This window comes from Strongylocentrotus purpuratus, unplaced genomic scaffold (genome assembly GCF_000002235.5).
Source record: "Strongylocentrotus purpuratus isolate Spur 01 unplaced genomic scaffold, Spur_5.0 spur5_scaffold_12, whole genome shotgun sequence".
Lineage (NCBI taxonomy): Eukaryota > Metazoa > Echinodermata > Echinoidea > Camarodonta > Strongylocentrotidae > Strongylocentrotus > Strongylocentrotus purpuratus.
Window position 1 is genome coordinate 33623530 of NW_022145597.1, and position 21962 is coordinate 33645491.

Genomic DNA, 21962 nt, shown 5'->3' on the forward strand with positions numbered 1-21962 from the left:
ATGTTAAATATTCAGCGTTTAGAGAGCGATGTGCAATTTCATTTCTACGACTTCACGAGAGGTAGTACCGATCTACTTCGCTTTTCGACTTCAAATCATTTCAAGAATGATCAAGAATCTTCAAATCATTTAAAGAAATAATTGCTCCTGTCTTTCCCTTGCTAAATCAATGACATAAAATCAGAACATAGCAGTCCCTAAGCAATAGCTAGAAGAATCCAAGTTTCTGTTGCCACATTATGTCACCAAGCTTGGAATCATATTCATCGTCGAAGGGGGTACAAGCAAGCAAATCCCACACAAACATGACAAGTACATATCTAAGAGTAGTTTAATCGTGTCAAGGTATGGATTAGAAGAAAATAAGATGATTGATGTAGTGAGGTCCAGTCTCCACTTAATCCTTTGCTATTATAAAGTAAAGATTCTTTATGAAAGAATTTGTCGAATAGGACAGCAAAGAGCTCTTGTCACAGCTTCAAGTCTTCCTGTTAGTCTGGCCATCATCTGAAACAATTCTATCAAAAAATGAAACAGATAAATACCAACAGCTGATACACTCAAGTTTGAAGAAGATGAGGAAGATCTTTGCATCAGATGTTTTCTTCTGTCTGCCAGAAGAGAATGCCGAGAGAGTGAAGCTTGTAATCCTTGTGGCTTAGCAGGAGCAGTCGTCTTTTGAGATGGGTGAGTGAGAGGAAGGAAAGAGTTGACATCATTATTCCTCTCTTTTTTCCGCGCGGGGTTTCTCATACGTCCTTGTGGGACTGGTGTGCTGAGAGTGCTGTTCATATTTTCATTTGAAGTTTCTCTTCCTGCGCGAAGAAATGGAAGAAGAGTTGTGTGGTGAGGGAGAGAGAGAGAGAGAGAGAGAGAGGGGGCAAGCGAAAAGAGGGAGAGAGGGAGGAAGAGAGAGGGTGAGAGAGGGGAGGATGAGAGAGGGAGGGAGAGGGGAGGATGAGAGAGGGACAGAGAGGGGGGGGGGGGGGAAACGTTTTTTTCTTGTTCTCGACTTGCTTGACATTATGAATTAATATTTTGTGGTCCTTTTGCTATTATTTCCATCTCCATTATTCTTCTTCTCCCTCTTTGTCATTGTTACTCTCACTCTCACTCTCATTTCTTCTTCCTTTCTATTAACCCAAACTATCTCTCCCCCATTTTCGTTGCCACAATCATCTCCATTATTATCTCTCTTCCTCATCCCACCCCTCCTCTCTCACCCTCCTGCCTCCTATTCAAGCACCCCCTCAGCTCCTCACATTATTCCCCTTCTCTCAGCTCACCCCTTCTCATCTCTTTCTCTCCACCATCACATCTCTAATCCCATCTCATATTCTTACGTACGCATTGCCAAAATATGGGATAGGAAGTTGCCTCCCTATTCTAAGATTTTCCCCGGAATATTTTATAATTTTTCTGTGCAAAATATTAATGTTCACAAGAGGCCCCCCCCCCCTTTTTTTTTATTATGTCGGTACATTCACTTGCCCCCCCCCCCTCATATGGGAGAGGTTGGTCAAGTTAGTGTTCCCCACAACCCCACCTGTTAGAAGTTGATTGGATATCCCTCGACACCCTTAAAACATTTCCCGTCTCCCTCCCACTCCACAACTTTCATTTCCAAAATGACAGGAGAAATTAAACTTTGAGCCAGCTATAAGGGGATTCCAGTCTGCAGGCATGAGCTCTAGTCAACCATGACGCATGTAAAACAGATCTGACTTTTAGGCTATCAGATTCTATCTTGTCCATAGGTTCTGTTGTTAAAGGCATTGACTTCATACAATCATTATCCATGCCATAGGCTTCAGTCATCTCAAATAATAAGATCCCGGGCTTGAACACTAGTTGATATATGCATCGGACTTCTGGTGCCCCCTTCTCCTTTGGTGGTTGGGTGGATGTTAGTATACATTAATTATTGAACATTTATAAGTAGCAAATGGGGCCAAGGGAGGAATTATATCCATGAAACGATGGACAGGAATAAGAAAATTAGTGAGATAGAAAAGTGAGAGAGAGAGAGAGAAAGAGACAAAGAGATAGAGAGAGAGAGAGAGAGAGAGAGAGAGAGAGAGAGCGAGCGAGAAGGGGTCAGGTTAAAACAAATATTAGGGGAACCCCCCACTCCCCCTCCTAACCTAGCTGTTGTATTATTTTCAAGCAACAATTCAGACTCAATCTCAGAGGGCACTTCTTCAGCCAAAGAGTTATCACCGACTGGAACAATCTTCAGTCTGCGGTCGTAATTATTGGTCTAAATTCCAGTATATTGCGCGTGATCCATCTATCTAGTGTGCCCTCAAACTTGTTAATCAGAACCATGCATAAAGAAGTAGCGACCGGAAGACCAGCAGGACTACCTTTTCTTCCGTATACTGTTGATTTTGATGTTGATGTTTAATCCACATTACTTTCTAGTATATTAGACCATGCAGTGCCCCCGCTCGCTGGGCCCATGCTACGCTAAATTTATTGGGATGCTAATGCCCCTTTCTTAATTGATTGGCCTTGAAGATTTAAAATTAATGTTACCTTGCACCGGGAACCAATGTTGACGTTCATGAAACATTATTATAAGTCGACATGACTGTATAGGCTTCTCAATATTATAAATTAAACATTAATATGCGCTCAGCCTTTGACCCCCCCTTTTCGCTGCCTTCTACTCAACGCCCCTCGAATTTATAGACACACTCATCGATCAGTTCTGTACAATCGGGTCGTTTGGTTAAAGATAAACTCCAGCTCTGGTTAAAAAAGAAAATTAATTCTCACAGAATCAAACGAAACTTACACTGAATGTTCAAGATTACAAATAAATGACATGTGCCAAACAATTTTGGAAGAAAATGCATACTGGCTGAGTAATGAGCATAGAAAGACAAGGAAATCAAGGCAGTACTAGCCCCGACACCATGTGTGTTGTCCCATATATAACTTTCTGTGTACAGTGCTTGTTACTTTACCAAGACTCGGTCAAATTTATTATGATTTTGATGACTCCAGAACCTTGCAGTGCACACCAATACTTACATGCTACATGATCAGCTGTTTCTGATCCTTTCCACACCTTTTCTTTCACAATGCAATCGCATTACCAGTACTAAAGTTTATCTTTAATGGGTTACACAAGTATAATTCTATATACTGTTATGGGTGCATATAACATACATGTGGCTTTGGCCAATACGATACCCAATGTATATGAGGACAGTCGGATTATATCTTTTAAACACAATCGCGTTTTCATAAATTGTTCGTTTCCTCTCAAGTTATAGGTAGTATTCAATCCCGAGTGCAGTTGGCAAATCCATAAACAGAAAAATTGAAGGGGTTTGTCATCAATGAAGCTTGTACGGTAAGAGAGGGCGTGTAGGCGACAGTGGGGGCAGGCGCGTACGCATGCCCCCCCCCCCCCCCTTGAAAAAATCCTGCGTATACGCCACTGAGTGGGGGTATAATATAATGCTGGTTATAGCCTCTAAAAGCGTTTGAATAAATTGAATTAATATTAAAATAAATCTCAAGAATTAAGATATACCATGATATACTGTAATTGTACAATTATCAATTGTCATTGTAATGACATAACAAGAAAAAGTCTGATCTCATCATAGCAAAACATATAGCTAGCCGGTCAGTTGAGTATAGTGTGAAGATGGAGTATACTGATATAACACAATAATGAGTTCGGTCTACGCAACATTTTATACCTGCTTTGTTTATAGCTATGCAGTGAGCAGAATTGTCAATAAATTCCTTTTCATCAATTGATTTCCCGTTTGAAAAATATCGTATGGATTTCTTACATCAAGAGAGCCTGAATTATCTTTTCGAAATACAACGACATCTCGTAGTCGTACCCTTTCGTCATAATGTAGTTCAACCTTTGAACTTTTTGTTTTCAAATGACGTCATCGTCATGAGCTAGCTAGCTCCATTTGCTTTGTGTACTATATGATACATACATGCATCGTACACGTACTGGCCTTGTTGATAACCATTTCGTTGGATCCGCCTGGCTGCTTCAAGTACAGACATTATACAAAAGATAGGTGTTATGGTCAGAGTGTAGACAATTTATTCTGAAGTTGTATAACTATAATAAGCATGATGGCAGCTGAAGAACGACCAAGTACTAGTAGACTAAAGAACAGGAAACCAGTTTTGATGAATAAATTGGAGGGCTGCGGAGGGAAGGTGAACAGTGCTGTGATTATTCCCAAAGAAGATGGTGTTATTAGTGTGAGCGAAGATAGGTAAGAAATACAAGTTATCAAACTCCATTGCAAAAAATCAGAGGATGGTAAGATTGCAAAAGGAAATGATAATTAAATTCAAAATAATTTTAAAAATGCTCTAAGCACTATATCGATCGTCATCACATCTGTGTCTGTACCATGTTTGTTTGATGTGACGTACTCTAGCTCTCTGGACTGAAGATGAAGTCGGAATTTTATAGAGTCGGAACATTTTACCTAGCTGTTTCAATGTGTTCCAGTTCTATGAAGAGTATGGTTAAGTAATCTTGTGGTCACCTTGTGATTTTTTCTCTAATTATAGTCTAGTTGTTTTTTAGATTTAGGGATGAGAAAACATTCACAGTAATGATAAATGAACCAGAAGTTTTAGGACAAACATGACAAACGTTGATTGTGATTGTTATCATGATAGACAGAGGATCTAATTGGCATTATTGTGAAATAGGATTAGAATGTCTTGATATCTTTTTTACTCCTCCAGCACTACACGCTGTGTCTTTGCACATGAATGAGTGGTTTCCTTTAAAAAGATTGACAGCTGTCTAATTCATGTTTTCAATAGATGATTGATATATGTACTGTTCTTTGAGGATTTTTTTGTCAGTTGCAGGTTAAATGTCTTCATCAAAATTAAGAAATAACGTTTTTATAGTGATGAATCTGGAGTCTCTGGACAGTGTTTTTTGTATAAATATGAGGAGATTTGAATTGGTTGTGCAGACGTGTCTGTTTTTTATTGACTCCAGTTCCATACGATGTAGCTAGTGTGGATCGATGCACATCTGAAATAGGGCCAAACCCACCCAGTTCCATTGAGAAATTTGAACTGAAATTTTACTTTTAGACTCGAAGACTTAAATTGTTTTTGTGGTTCTTATTTATCCAATGGAAATAGAATAATTTGAGCCCCCCCCCCCCCCCCCCTCCCCAAAAAATAGAAGAAAGTTTGTTGTGATGAATTTGATTTCTTGTTACAGGACGGTGCGGGTATGGCTTAAGAGGGATTCAGGAATGTACTGGCCCAGCATCTGCCACTCACTTCCAAGTAAGTCCAAAGTAAAGGTTACAATTCAAGATTCATTTTGAGGGAGGAAAGCGGAGGGGTGGGGGGATCATTTTATATCTTCTACAATATCATTCAGTTTTCCCCCATTATATATTCTCCACCATAGGCCTGTATAATGCAGGGCATCTTAAAGTCCAGACCGAGGTCCGCATCTGGACTTAGAATCCAGAAAAGAATGTAAAAGAGAAAAGCTGGACAGAGAGAGAGAGAGAGAGAGAGAGAGAGAGAGAAAGAAAGAAAAGACGAGGAAGAACATGAAACTTACATTTCCACAAAGATTACATCTCCGATGGGTAGGCTCGACACGTTCCTACGTAGACTGCGTGCAAAAGTATTACAGTATGAAGAAGGAAAAAACAGTTTTATAAAATTGTTTTTAAGAGAGAAAGAGAGGGGATTTCTAAAAAAAAAATTGGGGGCTATGTTACTTTCAAGGAGGAAATCGAAATTTGTATTACCTGTGACGGCCATTTTTAATTTTCTAAATTGTCAACAATTCTAGAACTTCCAGGGGCCCTGTCCTGTTAACAGTATAACTTTGTGATGTTTTTATTTCAGGCCCTGCAACTTGCATGGAATTCAGTAGCGAAACAAGACCAGTGGACCTTATACTGAAGGTGTTAACAGTATAACTTTGTGATGTTTTTATTTCAGGCCCTGCAACCTGCATGGAATTCAGTAGCGAAACAAGACCAGTGGACCTTATACTGAAGATGTTAACACTTAACAGTATAACTTTGTGATGTTTTTATTTCAGGTCCTGCAACATGCATGGAATTCAGTAGCGAGACAAGACGCATCTTCATTGGATTAGAGAGTGGTGTCATTTCAGAATTCTCCCTCTCTGAAGATTACAACAGACTTCTCTTTAGACGAGACTATTCAGGTAATCCTACTTAATCATTTTACTAATCTGTAGATGTAACAAATATTAATTTCACTTTTTTCATGTTGATCAGGGCCCCCGTCTTATAATATAAATATATTGACTGCTAGGAGAGGCATCCTGTAACGTCCCTGAGAGCCAGTATAGAAACAGCTGTGCTTCGAATATTAATTCAGTCTATATATGTTTTATATACCGAATTCATAAACAAATCTACAAAGAATTCTTACCTTATCCTTTTCTTGAGTAAAGACTGGTTAAAACATCACAGAAAATCTGAGACACTGTCTGTAAATCTTCGCGGTAAAGTTACCTGAATGTTTTGATCATTTGGAAATCGCAGACAAAAAGCACTGTATGGTTGCCGTGCTCGCACAAAGAAACCTTTTACACGTAAACCGATGGGGATCTCAGCAAAAGTTATTTATGTGGCCCGTTACCCAGGGCAACAGGCATCTTTTAAAAAACTATTGACCGGTCTTTCTCTTTATATAGAGGTTTCACTGTAATATCTGAAAGGCCATTATAGCACTGTTGGTTCAATGTGCTATGTGCTGTACACTAAAGGATTAGTTATTACTTTGAACAAATCTTTTTAAACACATTGTCTTCTTTCTTTCTTGTCATGTGTTTGCAGCTCATTCCAGTCTTGTAGCAGGCATCATATTCTCCGTCATAGCAGAGTTTGTACTCAGCGTGGGAAGAGATAAATATTTCCAGTGGCATTGCAGTGAGTCTGGAAGGAGACTAGGTGGTTTCAGACTCGATGCGTGGGGAACAGCTGTGCAGTATCCTTCATTAATTTTTTAGATATTAATTTTTTTAGAAAATTTAATTTTAGACAAAAATAAGGAATCATCCAAGTTTAATAGCAGAAAATCCTATTACTCTCCAGACTATCAGCTCACAAAGTTTATCCTATCCCTTCTCAAAGAAACAGATTTGAGTCTCAATCATATCCAATTTCATGAGACATACCAATTAAAATGTATCGACAATGAGATTGGAAAGACATAATTCAACTTGCTATAGATTGCATGATGATGTAGAGTCCACTATATTCTAGTTCTGATTTATCTTTGTTTACAACAAAAAATTAATATTTGGGAAAAGGTAGTGCATTTATGACATGACATATGATGACTTATATGTGACTGCCATTGGCATGTTTCCAACTAATTTTGCTTTCAACTGTCAAAGGGTGGATGTAGCTTCCTTATTCTTTGTCGAATCTCAAGTTTCCATTTCTTGATTTTCACTGCTTCTGTGCAGGGTCTTGTTTCATAAAAATTGTAATCAATAACAATGACTGTAATAAGCTACTGAAGTTGTGGCATTTGATTGGTTGAGCGAAAATTTGTCATAGAAATTTGTTATTGCACTTGTTATCGATAACATTGTTTCATGAAACAGGGCCCAGGCCATCTTTATTATGAATGATGGTTTCAAATCCGTTGCCTGCAGAAACCAGATGGCTCCAGTATTAAACCTGTTCGAACCAGATGGCTCCAGTTAGTATTAAACCTGTTGGAACCAGATGGCTCCAGTATTAAACCTGTTGGAACCAGATAGCTCCAGTATTAAACCTGTTGGAACTAGATGGCTCCAGTATTAAACCTGTTGGAACTAGATGGCTCCAGTATTAAACCTGTTGGAACTAGATGGCTCCAGTATTAATTATTAAACCTGTTGGAATAAGAAAATTTAGAAGTTGATGGGTAAATACATTATAAAGTCAGTAATGAGTTAAAGTAAGGAGCTTGTTTTTTTGAGTATCGGCATGACCATTTCCTTACATCAATCACTCAACTCAGATTTGACGAGGAATCCAAACATGCCTTCATTGCAGACTATTCTGGTCAAATCACGGTGTTAAAGGTCGATGATAACGATCATCAGGTCATCACAACGTTAAGGGGACATTCAGGTAAGACTACATAAGTTTAGACATATGGGACTGTACAGTCTGTTGAGGGCAACTCCATACACATAGTTCAACATGTGTATTTACCATAGGGGTGATCCTACATTTCCTTGGGACTCAATTGGTCCATGATAAGGTTTTAGGTTAGGTTTAGGGTTAGGGCCAGGTTTAGTTTTTAGGTTAGGTTTAGATTTAGGGTTAGGTTTAGATGAAGGTGTATTGTTTTCCCGTAGTTGAAGAACGCAAGAAATTCCATTTGTGTTAGAAATCAATCCAGAGCTATTGTTCCTGGAGCATGTATCATAAAGTGTGTGTTTGTCCTACATCATTTTAGTCGTGGCATCTCCATTGGGCTCGTGGTTCAGTTTACAGTCACTTCAAGATAAAGTTGAGTTCTGGTCATGCGATTGCATCGTGAAAGAAACGGTGTGGAATCGATCAGAAAAGGTGTATCATCTAGCATATATTAAAGTATTTGTGTGAATTGCAAGGTTCTGGAATCATCAAATGAAATTTGACCAAGTCTTGGTAAAGTTACAAGCACTGTACACAAAAGGATGTACAGTATATGGGACTACACGAACATGTGGCGTAAAAATCTGTCCCGATTTTTACGATATTACATGCCATATTTAGAATATGAAGGCATTTGAAGAGTCATGCTTTTCAGGGAACATGTTTTATCTGATGTTCTTCCACCCTTGCATTTAACAATGATGACACTCACAAATAATTGTTCACCTCTTCCCAGAACTCAACCTTCACTTCAGTCCCTGGCTCTCACAAGGATGAGATTTAGGGTTAGTGTTAGGATTCGTTTGAGGTGTTACCAGGGCCCAGTCTTATGAAGACTTGCACTTGATCCACAATTCCAAATCAATCGCAAGTCCTCCAATCAATCGCAAGTTGGCAGTCCCTGATCTCTTATGTACATGTAGTTGCGATTGATATCAATCACAAATAAGTTTAATTTAAATCAACTCTTTATAAAACGGGACCCTGCTCAATTAAAGATGTAAGGGTAATGAGACATAGGAGAGCTTCAAGGCTTAAGAAACATAAACTAGTTATATTTGCTTCACCTCTCTATGATATGGATACTCTTAGTTAATAGCTTAAAGGTAATACAAAGTTTTGGTATGGGGTCATGAATTTGTTTCAAACAAACATTTTGGAAGCATATGCAATCCTACAATATTTAGTGATCGTTGTCGCGGTTGAAATCGAGTCTAAAGTTATGAAATTGTAAATAATAAACTCTTTATGTTGTAAAGCTCCCTCTCAAGTTCAAGATATTAATCAAGCTATAGAACAATGTTTCTTGACTAAAATCAACCAATTGGCTATTTCCATTTGGAAATTATATCACAACTACATATTCTGAGATTTTCATGGTCGCAGCTACCATTGTACAGCCGTATGCGGTATTTGAAATTTATCAAAATTTACCGGGAGCACCGGTAAATTTTTATATTCAATTTTTCTCGAAAGCAGAAGTGTTTTAGGGGCTAAATTTATTAGTGCTAATAATACATCCATAAGGGCATCCAAATATATCAAAATTGTAAAGAATCATCGTACACCCAATTTTCAAAATTTCCCAAAAATTTGTATTACCGGTACCTTTAAGTTAAACTTTTGTCTATAAATGCATGTACAGATTGATTGAAGCATTTTATGTATACTGTCTGTCTTGATGGTGGTGTATAAGATAGCTTTATAATAGAACCGAATCCTTGTAATTAATACGTATTGTGGCTGATAACATTCGCCAAAGTTAATGGAAGGGTAATAATTTACAAGCACATAGGATATAGTTTCATACATGACATTAAATTAACAGGAAATAGCATGTTTTTAATATCATTATAAACTAGTAATTACCGGTAGTCTTTAGTCTAGATTATGACAGTTAAGAATTTAGTATGAGCTTCCTGTATGAGGTATTGATAGGGGTAAACACCCATAGGAAAGTGAAAAGTATGCCGCAGACCTGCCGCAGACCTGCCGCAGACTTTTAGTCTGCGGCAAAGAGTATGCCGAAGTATGCGGCAGAAAGAAATTTTGCTGCAGACTTGCCGCATACCAGTATGCCACAGGAACAGTCTGCGGCAGATCTGCGGCAGGATGAAATTTTGCTGCAGACTTGCCGCATACTAGTATGCCACAGGAACAGTCTGCGGCAGATCTGCGGCAGGATGAAACTTTGCTCCAGACTTGCCGCATACTAGTATGCCACAGGAACAGTCTGCGGCAGATCTGCGGCAGGATGAAATTTTGCTGCAGACTTGCCACATACTAGTATGCCACAGGAACAGTCTGCGGCAGATCTGCGGCAGGATGAAATTTTGCTGCAGACTTGCCGCATACTAGTATGCCACAGGAACAGTCTGCGGCAGATCTGCGGCAGGGCGAAACTTTGCTCCAGACTTGCCGCATACCAGTACGCCACAGGAACAGTCTGCGGCAGGTCTGCCACAGGAAATCCCATTAAAGTCTAATAGGGCCAATTGAAACCAATCATCTCATGCATATTCATTATTACTTTACACGTGTGACAGAAAAATACATTTATCATGATTTGTTAAGCAAATTAAGACAATGCACATCATTTTTGTGATTTCTATTTTCCTTTTGCCATTATTAACCAATAGATTATTTTGTCTGATCATGTTACAATTACATTCATTTAAGCAATAGATATATTGATTACTAACCAAGAAATTATGATTACTAACCAAGAAACAATATACATATTTAGTATATATATGTGTACGAGCCTGTGTCACTTTAAATGTTACTCTTGAATACACTTCAAATGATCAATGTGATGAAGGTAATACAATTGAGAATAGAATATACCTAATTGGTAATATCGATATATATTGGTATTACCTAATTGGTAATATCGATATTGCCAATATCGATTATGAAGTATCAATCAGTTTATCACTGGTTCTTCTACATGCATACTTTATTGCCACGTACTGGATATGAAAGAGTATGCGGCAGGTCTGCAGCAGGTCTATATGAGATATGAATATTCATGGCGAAGAGTCTGCGGCAGGTCTGCCGCAGACTTGCTGCAGACCTGCCGCAGACTCTTCATCATACTGATAGAGTATGCGGCATCATACTGAAAGAGTATGCGGCAAGTCTGCGGCAAGTCTGCGGCAAAACTAATTTGCATGTGAAAAAGATGACTGTCTGCGGCAGGTCTGCTGCAGATCTGCCGCAAGTCTGCCGCAGCAGTATGCGGCAGGCTCATTTCTTTCCTATGGGCATGCTCAAATATGTTGGGAATCGTACTGTAGTATTTTGTCATGGTTCAATACACATCAATTATGACAATGCACATGTATAAAGCCTCGGTCACAAATGCCATTACGAACTGCTACAAATGCCGTACGAACGATTTTTAGACAATGGAAATTTGGAAAGACAATGGAAAAACGGAGATTTGTACACAGTTATCGTTCGTAGTTGTACGAACCTTTGTGACCATAGCATTACATTCCATAAGTATGAACTATATCGGATTACATCCATTGTACATGTAGATGATGATGTATTAGGCTTATCAGTATCATTTCCTGGTTTGTAAAGGGCTCTTCACCATTATGAGTGTACACAAGGGGATGGTATAAAGATATCGCTCAAACTAGGAATGGAATGTGGATTGTCTAGATTCAGCTCAGTGTTAAACGTATAGACCAGTTTTGGTCATGCGATTGCTTTGTGAAAGAAACGTGAAATCAATCAGAAAAGGTTGACCATCTAGCATAAAGGTATTGGTGTTTACTGCAAGGTTCTGGAATCATCAAAATGATAAGAAATGTGGCCCAGTGTTGGTAAAGTTACAAGCACTGTACACAAAAAGATGTATATGGAACTACCCTATATCTATCCAGTACCCTATATCTATCCAGTCCAAATATAGCTGTATATAGATATACAGGTTTCCTGGCAAAATTTTTATCATCACGTAATACACGTATTAGTCAAAACATATTCTTTCACATGATTGATAATAAGAGCTTCCATTTCATTTTTTGAGTGGGGGGCATTTCCAAAACTGGTCTTTACCTTTAACTGCAAATTGTGGTCACTAAGATACTCTTATTTTCTTGGATATAGATGTTTATATGAATATATACATGTACACATCTAAATCATAAGCATCAATCAAAATTGAAAGCACATGTCCATCATTTTATAAATGTTTGTATATAATTTTTTTCTTATCTTTTCCTCAAGCAAGGTTTTTGTTTCCATAATTTCAATACTATTTGTGTATATTATATGATCCTGTATTATTTCCTTCTTTATGAGTGTAGACGTAGTTTTAGAAATTAACCAAGGTTGTATAATTCAATGGAATGATACCAAGTGTTCTGGAATTTCTTTTGTAAAACAATTATATTGAATGATAAATGAGACTTGTTACTTTCTTTACAATGTGAATATGGCAATACAAGCTTGAATTGTTTCTTTTTATGAGCAATGAAAATTATTAAAAAAAATCTCAGTTGAAAGTTCTATGAGGCATGCATGTATTATTATTTAACACCTCTGAATCTGTGCATGTGTTGTATACCGTAATAATCTGTATTGGATACCAAATTATTTTGTAGACAGAATAAATGGAAAGCCTAGGTTTGCAGTCTATTTTTGTTCAAAGATAATTTTGTTACAGTTTTTGATCAACTGGTATTGATTTATAAATATTTTTTGTTATTAAAGATAATTTTGTTAAAGATATTATTAACCTGACATTGATTAATAGAAATGCATACCTGCCAACCCTTACAAATAATCTGGAAATTCTGATTTTTTGTTGTTGTTGTTTTTTGTTTTTTTGTGCTTAAACCAAATTAAGTTGTTTTATCATGTGCCGCGATTGAGAGTTCATGTATTGCGTGCGTTGAATGGCTGCATGATCGAGCAGTGAATTTGTGTTCGCTTTTTGATACAGATTTACCGCGTATTGCCAGTTACGCTGCAAGTGCGATTTCTTATTTTTGAAGGCATAACGTGCTAAAAATTCCTACCATAATTCTTATTTTCAAATGTTGGCAGGTATGGAAATAATGCTTTATGAAGTTTTTAGGAACGATATTGCAATAAGACGTTTTTGTTTTTGTTTTTTGTCCCCCCCCCCCCCCCCACACACACACAAACAGGAAGCATCAGATGCCTGCATTGGGATGGAGGGAGGAAGCTTTTGTTTTCAGGGAGCTTTGATCAGTCTATCATAGCATGGGACATTGGAGGACGTAAAGGAACCGCATATGAACTACAGGGACATCTGTAAGTATTGGGAAATTCAATTCAATTCAATTCATTTCAAGACTTTATTCCAGACTCAGGTGCAAAAGCAGAGGTCCATATAACGTATGTACATGTAGATATAAATAATGAACAAGAATAAGAGGGGAACACATTATTAAAACTGACATAATGATTTACATGAAGATATAAACAATGACAGAATAATAGGAGAATACATACAGATATGAGAGAAACAAAAACTAAACTTCTTTAAACAACCTCTGCCGACCGTGACAACTGAAGAAGAAAAAAAATGTCATCCTTTTTGGCTAAAAATTGCTGGCATGTGCTTGATGTAAAAAGCTGGCAAGAAAACAGCATATTGTTTTGAGCTATGTCTGAGGCACCTAAAGACTGATTGAAGACAGTGAACTACTAAAGTTGCATGGTGTATGTAATCAGACATGCATGCTGGATGCTGGATGTTCTAATAGGGAAATGACAACTCAAGGATATTTGATTGGCAATCCCATATGTGTATGTGTGTAATCTATGTTGGCCCGTTGTAGTGTGCATGGGTTACAATGGGGATTGTTTAGGTATTCTTGATAGTTTCTAGAACACATGTGGGAATTATTATTGAGTGTTACGTTTAGCTACATGTACATGTATGTGTCTGGTCAACAATTCAGAACTTTCTTACACTTTCTTCACAATTCAGTTTTACTAGTAGAACACAAGACTACCTACATGTTTAAGAGTGTTTCTGTATTTGCAGATTACATTGTGTGTGGAAGTCAGTATGACCTCATTCCATCACATGACATTGATCACCTGATACTTGTTATCACCTGACATTGGTTCTGCTGATATAAAGTATGAAGAACCATGGGACAATGGAAATCACTACACAAATTGCCATTTGGTGATCAGTATGTGGCGTCATTGCCTCATTAAATATCAATTGTTATATTTGTATCCATTGTTTGCCCTTTTTATCCCCCAAAACTTGATTTCCCCATACATGCCTTTGTCCAGGTTACATGATTTGGATTATATTGCGTGCATGACATTTCACAAAATCTTTCATGAACTTTGAAGAATTGATACTATTTTCTGAATATTGAATATGCATAATTATGGAGCTTTAAACATTTCATCAGCTTACTCAGTCTATTCTTGCTGATTAGTGATACACGTGATTACAATATCTTTTATGAATTTCATGAGTGGTTTTGATTTTTGATAGTTTCTTGACACAAAATACATTGAATCACATGAATAAATATTAGTGATTCTGGATACATTCTTGTTGAAAAATGGCAAAAGCATCTAGTTTTAAAATAAAATCAGCATGTTATATGGCAAAAGCATCTAGTTTTAAAATAAAATCAGCATGTTATATTATTGACATGTCTAGCCATACAGTAAGCATCTCTAATAATTGCTTGTATGATGTTTATATTGCACAGAGGCAAGGTGGATGCAGTGAGCTACTGTGGACGCAGCAAACATCTCTTCTCAGGTGGGGATGATGGCAGGGTTGTCGTCTGGGATATGGATGATCGCAGGATAGAGGTAAGGTTCTGGTTTTGTACCAATTGGAACATTTGTGTTCTTTTTGTGGCAGCTCGTTTATGTACAACGAAAAAAAAACCCCCCCCCCCCCCCCCCCCCCCAAAAAAAAAAAAAAAAAAAAAAATCTTACTTGCTTTTAATTTCCCTATGCCATCTAGAGGTGAACATACTTTTGAAAGCGAAGAAATTCACAAAATCCCCTGTAAGATCACGCTTCACAAGTGAAGAAAAGGGAAATAAGGACTAACTGCCAGATGGAAGGTACATAGTCAAACAGAAAAAATGGAACTGAAAGTGATGGAAAATAAATTGACTGTGATTATGTTGTCATCATATTAATATGAAATAAAGTTCTGGTCAAGATAATGTAAGTCACTTGCCATGAGTAATTTAAGTCCAAATTAATTAGGAAAGTTATATCTGAATGAAATATTTTGTGAGCTTCTGAAATTTGGAGTGGCTTAGAAATAGCAAACACACAAAGGAATACTGAAAGATAAAATTAAGAATATTGGTTCTTGTATAGCGCTCATATCTGTCAGACTTGACACTTCTGGTGCTCCCAATTAATGCTCTGGCTTCAGCATGGCTTCCATTACGGCCCTTTAGCATTTCAAGGAATTAAATCCTGCCAGGTATCCATTTACATCACCTGGGTTGAGTGTGACAAATGTAGATCAATGTCTTGCCAAAGGACGCGGAGCTTGTGATCCACAGTCCAGTGACATATCCACTCGACTACGACACCTCTAAATTAATTATTTATTGAAGGAGATGGAGAAGGAGAAGGAAAGAGGAATATTTTTGGTGATATTCATTTATGACTCTTGTTTTCATTTGTGTATTTCCCACAGACCCCAGATTGGCAAGAGAGTGATGTCTGTCAAAAGTGTGGTGATCCTTTCTTCTGGAATTTCAAGGAAATGTGGGAAAAGAAAACCATTGGTGTGAGACAGGTAAGAAACCATTACATTCTTTTGAAATGTATTAGGTGTTCTGAGTTTATAGGTATACATTTCTTTTAAAGATTATCGTAAGTTCTGGTAATACTGAGTGCCTATCATAAACAAGGAAATGTAAAGATAAATGCTTCAAACTTACTTCAATTAAAATTTGATGTTAGCACTGAAATCATTGGACAAGACCTAAATCTTACAGGTATGAGGATGGCATAATGTTTTTTATGATTACATACATGTCTGTGATTTTCTTCGATTTACTAGACTTGTATGTTCATTTCTTGTGTTTGTATACATTATACAATGTATTATTAGATCTGTAACTTATGATTTCTTTTTCAATTTGTTATTTGTAACTAGCATCACTGTAGGAAGTGTGGTAAAGCGTTGTGTGATGAATGCTGCTCCAAAAGAACGAGGCTTCCTACTCTAGGCTTTGAGTTTGAAGTCAGGATTTGTGATGCGTGCCTCGAAGATATCACAGATGACGAGTAAGTATCATCAGGCCTGTCTTCATCAGCTTGAGATTGCTAAATATCCCGCTATTTCAACTATACCGATCGCAAACTATCCAGTTAGTTTGCGTTTTCATTAGCCCAAAGGTGCAATTAGCGGGATATTTGGTCGGGATAATCATCCCAAGATATCTTGGGATAGTGTGCAAAATATCCCGCTATTTGTCTGGTGCGTCTTCACCAGCCCGAAGACCATACCTGCCAACCACCCCGATTTAGGCGGAGTTTCTCCGCATTTTTCATACCAACTCCGAATTCCGAGTGCATGCCTCAAAACTCCGATTTTTTTTAAATTTAATTTTTTTTTTTTTTTTTTTATTTTTTTTTTTTAATAATTTTTTTAAAATTAATATTTTGTGTGTGCGTCCGCCATTTTCAATGGCAAAATGTCCATTCTGTCCTGTAAAGTATCCTACAAGCATCTCACATCAGCAATTTGGGGATGTTTATTCATACCTGCGTATAGCCCACGTGTATTTATATTACATGTGCAGTTGATACGCCGTGCATAAACACTGTATACATTGGCGTGTTTTCTTCATGCTTGTGCGATGACTGCGATCGTGGAAGCTTGTTATTTACCGGACTTCCTCAGATTTATTTTGGATTACTACTACTATATACCTTTGCAAAATAGGGCTCCTAACTGAGGTGGGTAGTGAAACATGTAGTTTTGTGAGTGTTCACATTTCAAAAATTGTTTATGTGTGGGGCGAAAAGGTTGAAGGAAAAGGCCCATTTGCACCATTAAAATGGAGAGAAAAAAAAATAGACCCTAAAGTCCTGTGTACCCCCCCCCCCTCCCCCCCCCCCCCCTCCCCCCCCCCCCCCAATCTACGGGCTACTACCCCAATCCTTCGGTGGTTCGCGACCTCGTAGTCCATCCAGAAAAATTTACTCCTAATTTCTCTTGTCTCAGGTTGGCAGGTATGGAAGACTAGCACTATGCGCAAACGCTGAGCAAAATATCTTAAGCTAATTGCTCAAGGTCGAGTTTCAAGTTTCGAGGTTGAATCTTGAGCTGAGGAAGACGCGATTTGTAACTTCGAGATTATTTCCCAAATCAGAAATAGCGAGCTATTTGGCAATCTCAAGCTAATGAGGACACGCCTAGAGACAGGTGTTTAATATTAAAGAGCTTAAATACTTTTTTGTTGACATTTTAAATCCTTTTGAGTTTTGCTCTTGATCTTGCACATTGTGAATGGCTTCTTGATAAAAGATGATAGGTATGATTAGAAATCAAAATCATTGCATTATTATTAGGCACTGTTTGACTATTCACTTTCCTTGACCAATCAGTACTTTTGATGGTGAATGGTATACAGTCAAACCTGTCTGTAACGACCACCTGTCCGTAACGACCACCTGTCCATAATGACCACTTAAAATCCCCCGTGAGATTTCATGTAGTTAAGAACCCGTGCACAACGACCACCTGCCTAACGCAACCAACGGCCACTCATTTTGCTTCCGCTGGCGACCGAAAATGCCCACACAACAACCACCAGCGCCAGCCATGTACCGACCAACAGCAGAAGTGTAGCGACCAGCAACTGCACAGCACTTAGGCAATTCCGTACAAAGCTAGGCTATCAGCGACACAACGATCGATGCCTGCGAGAGGCCTGGTGAAGGGAAGGGGCGATGTCTATCAATCAATTATTCAGGCCGGCTCAATCATTTTTATTTCTTTTAAATTATTTAAGATATGCATTTAAACAAAAATGCAGGACAATTTCAAAGAAATAAAAGTATGTTAAATCATTTCCAATTTTATTTTGACTAAAAACTATACCAATCATTCTTTATTTTTATTTTTTTTTAAACCCCCAAACTTCCGTTGTTCGATTTTTCGATCGGCTCTCTACCGCCTTTTCGCTCGACTGAGCCCATATAAAGCCACAGAGAATGGTTCATGCACTGGCGGGTCTGCGAGAGGCCTGGTGAGTGGGCGGCGCGCTGTCTATCAATTATTCCAAATCAAAATGGCTGCCAAAGCCTACCTGTCTACAACAACCACTAGTTGTGTTTCCCTTGGGTGGTCGCTTTAGACAGGTTTGACTGTATTTACTTTAAGAAAGTAGTACCTTGTGAGTAGAACTTTAATTGTTATATTTGGTTCAGAATTGTCCCTGACTCGAATGTATACATAATGTCTATATTCTCTTATTTGATCATTAGCCGAGTCCCTATGGCAACGTTTCATGACGCCAAACATAACATCATTTCTATGCACATTGACGTTGTTAAAGGTCAGATGGTGACCTGCGGAACAGATAAAGTAATTAAGGTAAGCATCATATTAATGGCTACATGGTTATTTTGCCATTTTTTATACTGAAAGTGAAACCTTGTTGATACATGATGCAGAGAACTGCCTCAAAATGAATGAATGCTGCAGCAAAATATAAATAGGGGTTTTGAGAAACTAGGTGTGTGTAACAATGATTCTAATGTATGCTTAGTGATATGTGGTGTCATAACAGAAATAGAAATGAAGCTCACTATGCCACAGTCATTTTAGTTAGCTGTGGAAGTCTCTTACCACCCTTGTTCCAATGACACAATACAGACAATAGACTAAACATAAAAATGCATTACCCAGAATGTTGAATTGATGGCTGTTCTCTACTGTTATCATATATCTTGTTTGTGATCTTTTTAAAAGATCAAGTTATATGTCACAACTTATAAATTCCAGAGTCATAGTTTTTATAAGCTTTAGAATTTATTTATTCGACATTAAATTACGATTATAAATTGTGTCATCTTTTCTGTTTCTGTTTTTTTTTTTAGCTATGGGACATTTCATCGATTATATTCTGAGAATTCATATTACAGTGAAGGATCAGAGATGTTTATATCAACAGCGCCCTCTGCTGGTCAATGAAGGATAATCTCATGACGACTTGTACAATATGATTGTACATACATAGTGGTTGATATATGCACATGTGCTTACAAGAGTATACAGTTTGATAATGTAAATAATGTGGACAATTTCCTGAAGTTTATTTGAATATATGGGAAAAGAAATAGTGAGGTGCACAGGAAGCTTTTGTTAATTTTTCAAGACGCAAATCAGTATCAGAAAGCTTTTTTTTTTTTAGAGTGTTATTGCTTTTGGCAGATTACCTGGAAATGAGTCTTATTTGCATTGTTTGGATTTTAGTATTAAACACAAAAATCAAAAGTTGTGTGAACCTTTTGCTAACAAAGAATGATGTGAGGAATTTAAAGATTTTGAACCTTTTGTTGTGAGACCAAATATGTTTAATTTTTTTAACTTAAAGCTAATCTTGAGCTCTGGTATGGGAATCGTATGTTAAGAACATGGCTACAATTCATTCTGGATTATTTATCCTGCAGTAGATTGGATGTTTGAACTAGTAAAATAAAAACAAACTCACAAAAACTTGCCATCTTTCTAGAACCACAGCAATCACATACATTTTTATTATCATTATCTGAATGCCATGACTACAACTTAACTATACTTCTGTTTTAAAGTCCTACTCCAAAATTTCTATTCCCCCTTCCAACAAAGTATCAAATGTGTTAGTCATTACATGTAATGCTCTTAAAGGTACCATAGTCATTGCTCTTCAAATTGTCTTAAAGCTTATAAATATGTCTGCTTAATTCTTTTGTCTTTCTCTTATTGAATGTATCTTTCATTAGTACAAACAAACCAAATTAATTCAACTAGGGAAAATGAAATGTCTAAGTTGAATATTTATTTAGATAAGAAAAGAATGAATTCCTGTGCTGATATTGACTCGAAAAGAGAAACATCTCATAAATACATCAAAAAATATTTCATCTCAGAACAATTTGTTTGTTAAATACTAGAGAGTAGTTTGTGAAAGGTAGAAATGACACATTTCCAAGATAACCTTGTAAGTGCACTGAACTATTAAATGCTCTTGCCTATGTAATTTTTCTGGTACTATTTGTTCCAATGCAGACGCTACATATGAAAGTTCAAAGGTCATTTTTCAAAAGAATGTCCTGAGATTCAAAGAATGTTTTTCATCTCTGAATGAATTCCTGTAATAATCGAATTTGAATTATGTGCAGACAATCTAGAAATGAAATAATGTATGAAGTACACTGTACATGTATATCAGCTACAACGTATTGTCTTTTCTATTTTTTTGTTATAAATGTGTAAAGATATTATCAGAGGCACCACTAGCTTTCTACATGATTTGTTAGGAAATAGAAAATGATAATTCTTCATGATACTTAATTCATTAGTCAATTTATAGATGATCTGAAATTATCCGCTTATTTTCAATTTCTCTGTTTGTAATTTTAAAGTCAATTTTCTTTGATCTTCGTTGCATTAATTTTTATGTTAAACATGAAATGGATGAAGCTAGTATATTTTGTAGGTAATTTGACACCATTTGACAACTTTGTTTAATTGTGCACTGGTTGATACAGCAATGGTGACGGTCTATGCAGATATTTATATCTGTAAAGCGCTTTGAGAGGGCCTTCGGTCCTGAAAAGCGCTATATAAGAACTAGCTATTATTATTATTAAAGGGTATGCATGATGCATATACATGGATGATGTAATAACCTCAAGGTCACTTCACTCTAAATAATTTCTCATTATACATTTCAAAATCCAAATCTAACAAGAAGAACTTGAATTCAAGCTACCATTTTATATTATTTTAGTGTCAATATATATTTCTGGTATCGGTATAATTTGTCTACTTTCTGCAACCTACATGTATATAACATATCTAAAATATCAAGAGGAACTTTTTAAATTCCATGCAACCAACAAAACCCTTGTGAAAACAAGGTAAAGGATGAAAATAGGCAGAACTCTTGCAATTCCCATGCGTTAGTAATTGGTAATTCAGGCAGTCTTTGTTGCTGAGATTTGTCTGTTAAGTGGAATGATAATTTCATGAGTGTTCAGCCGGGATTGGATTAGTTTCTTTTAATGTTCAATGCATAACAAACTTCATACCACAGACTTGTCTTTGTTTAGAATAATGAAATGTGTTATTACACCGAGCTCAAACAAAATCTGATTACCAATCATGTGAAAGAATATGTTTTGACGTGATGATACAAATTTTGTCAAGAAACTGCCTACTAATTGATATATTTGGTAAAAAATCATATCTATTTGGACCTGATAGATATAACGCACGTGTCATGCACGTGCGGGGGGTAGTCCCATATACATCTTTCTGTGTAGACTGGGCCAAATTTCTTATCATTTTGATAATTCCAGAACCTTCCAGTACACACCAATACTTATATGCTAGATGATCAACCTTTTCTGATCGATTCCACAACGTTTCTTTCACAATGCAATCGCATGACCATAACTGGTCTTTATTTTCAAGCATTACAGAAACTTTATTTTCATAAACAAATTATTTGTTGTTGTTGTATTTTCATGCTAGGCATTTACTGGCTCCATGTACTGCTGACATCTCATTACCCTCTCCACATGCAGAT

The 21962-nt window shown here is 37.1% G+C and overlaps 1 protein-coding gene across 1 annotated transcript; it reads left to right on the plus strand.

Annotated features, from left to right (window-relative positions):
- The first annotated feature begins 3988 nt into the window (after nucleotides 1–3988).
- On the plus strand, nucleotides 3989–21412 carry LOC590921 (WD repeat and FYVE domain-containing protein 2). Its single transcript, XM_030982492.1, has 11 exons — nucleotides 3989–4265; nucleotides 5246–5313; nucleotides 6092–6220; nucleotides 6858–7008; nucleotides 8035–8147; nucleotides 13328–13454; nucleotides 14888–14993; nucleotides 15848–15949; nucleotides 16313–16443; nucleotides 18652–18760; nucleotides 19267–21412. Exons 1-11 carry the CDS (start codon nucleotides 4117–4119, stop codon nucleotides 19294–19296), a joined length of 1215 nt encoding a protein of 404 aa, XP_030838352.1. The 5' UTR covers nucleotides 3989–4116; the 3' UTR covers nucleotides 19297–21412.
- The last annotated feature ends 550 nt before the right edge of the window (nucleotides 21413–21962 follow it).

Excerpts from the sequence above, each read along its gene's own strand:
- LOC590921 (XM_030982492.1), top strand. The coding sequence starts at position 4,117 with ATGATGGCAGCTGAAGAACGACCAAGTACTAGTAGACTAAAGAACAGG. Across the intron at positions 4,266-5,245 it reads ATTAGTGTGAGCGAAGATAG|GACGGTGCGGGTATGGCTTA; the intron begins GTAAGAAATACA and ends TTCTTGTTACAG. Across the intron at positions 8,148-13,327 it reads AACGTTAAGGGGACATTCAG|GAAGCATCAGATGCCTGCAT; the intron begins GTAAGACTACAT and ends ACACACAAACAG.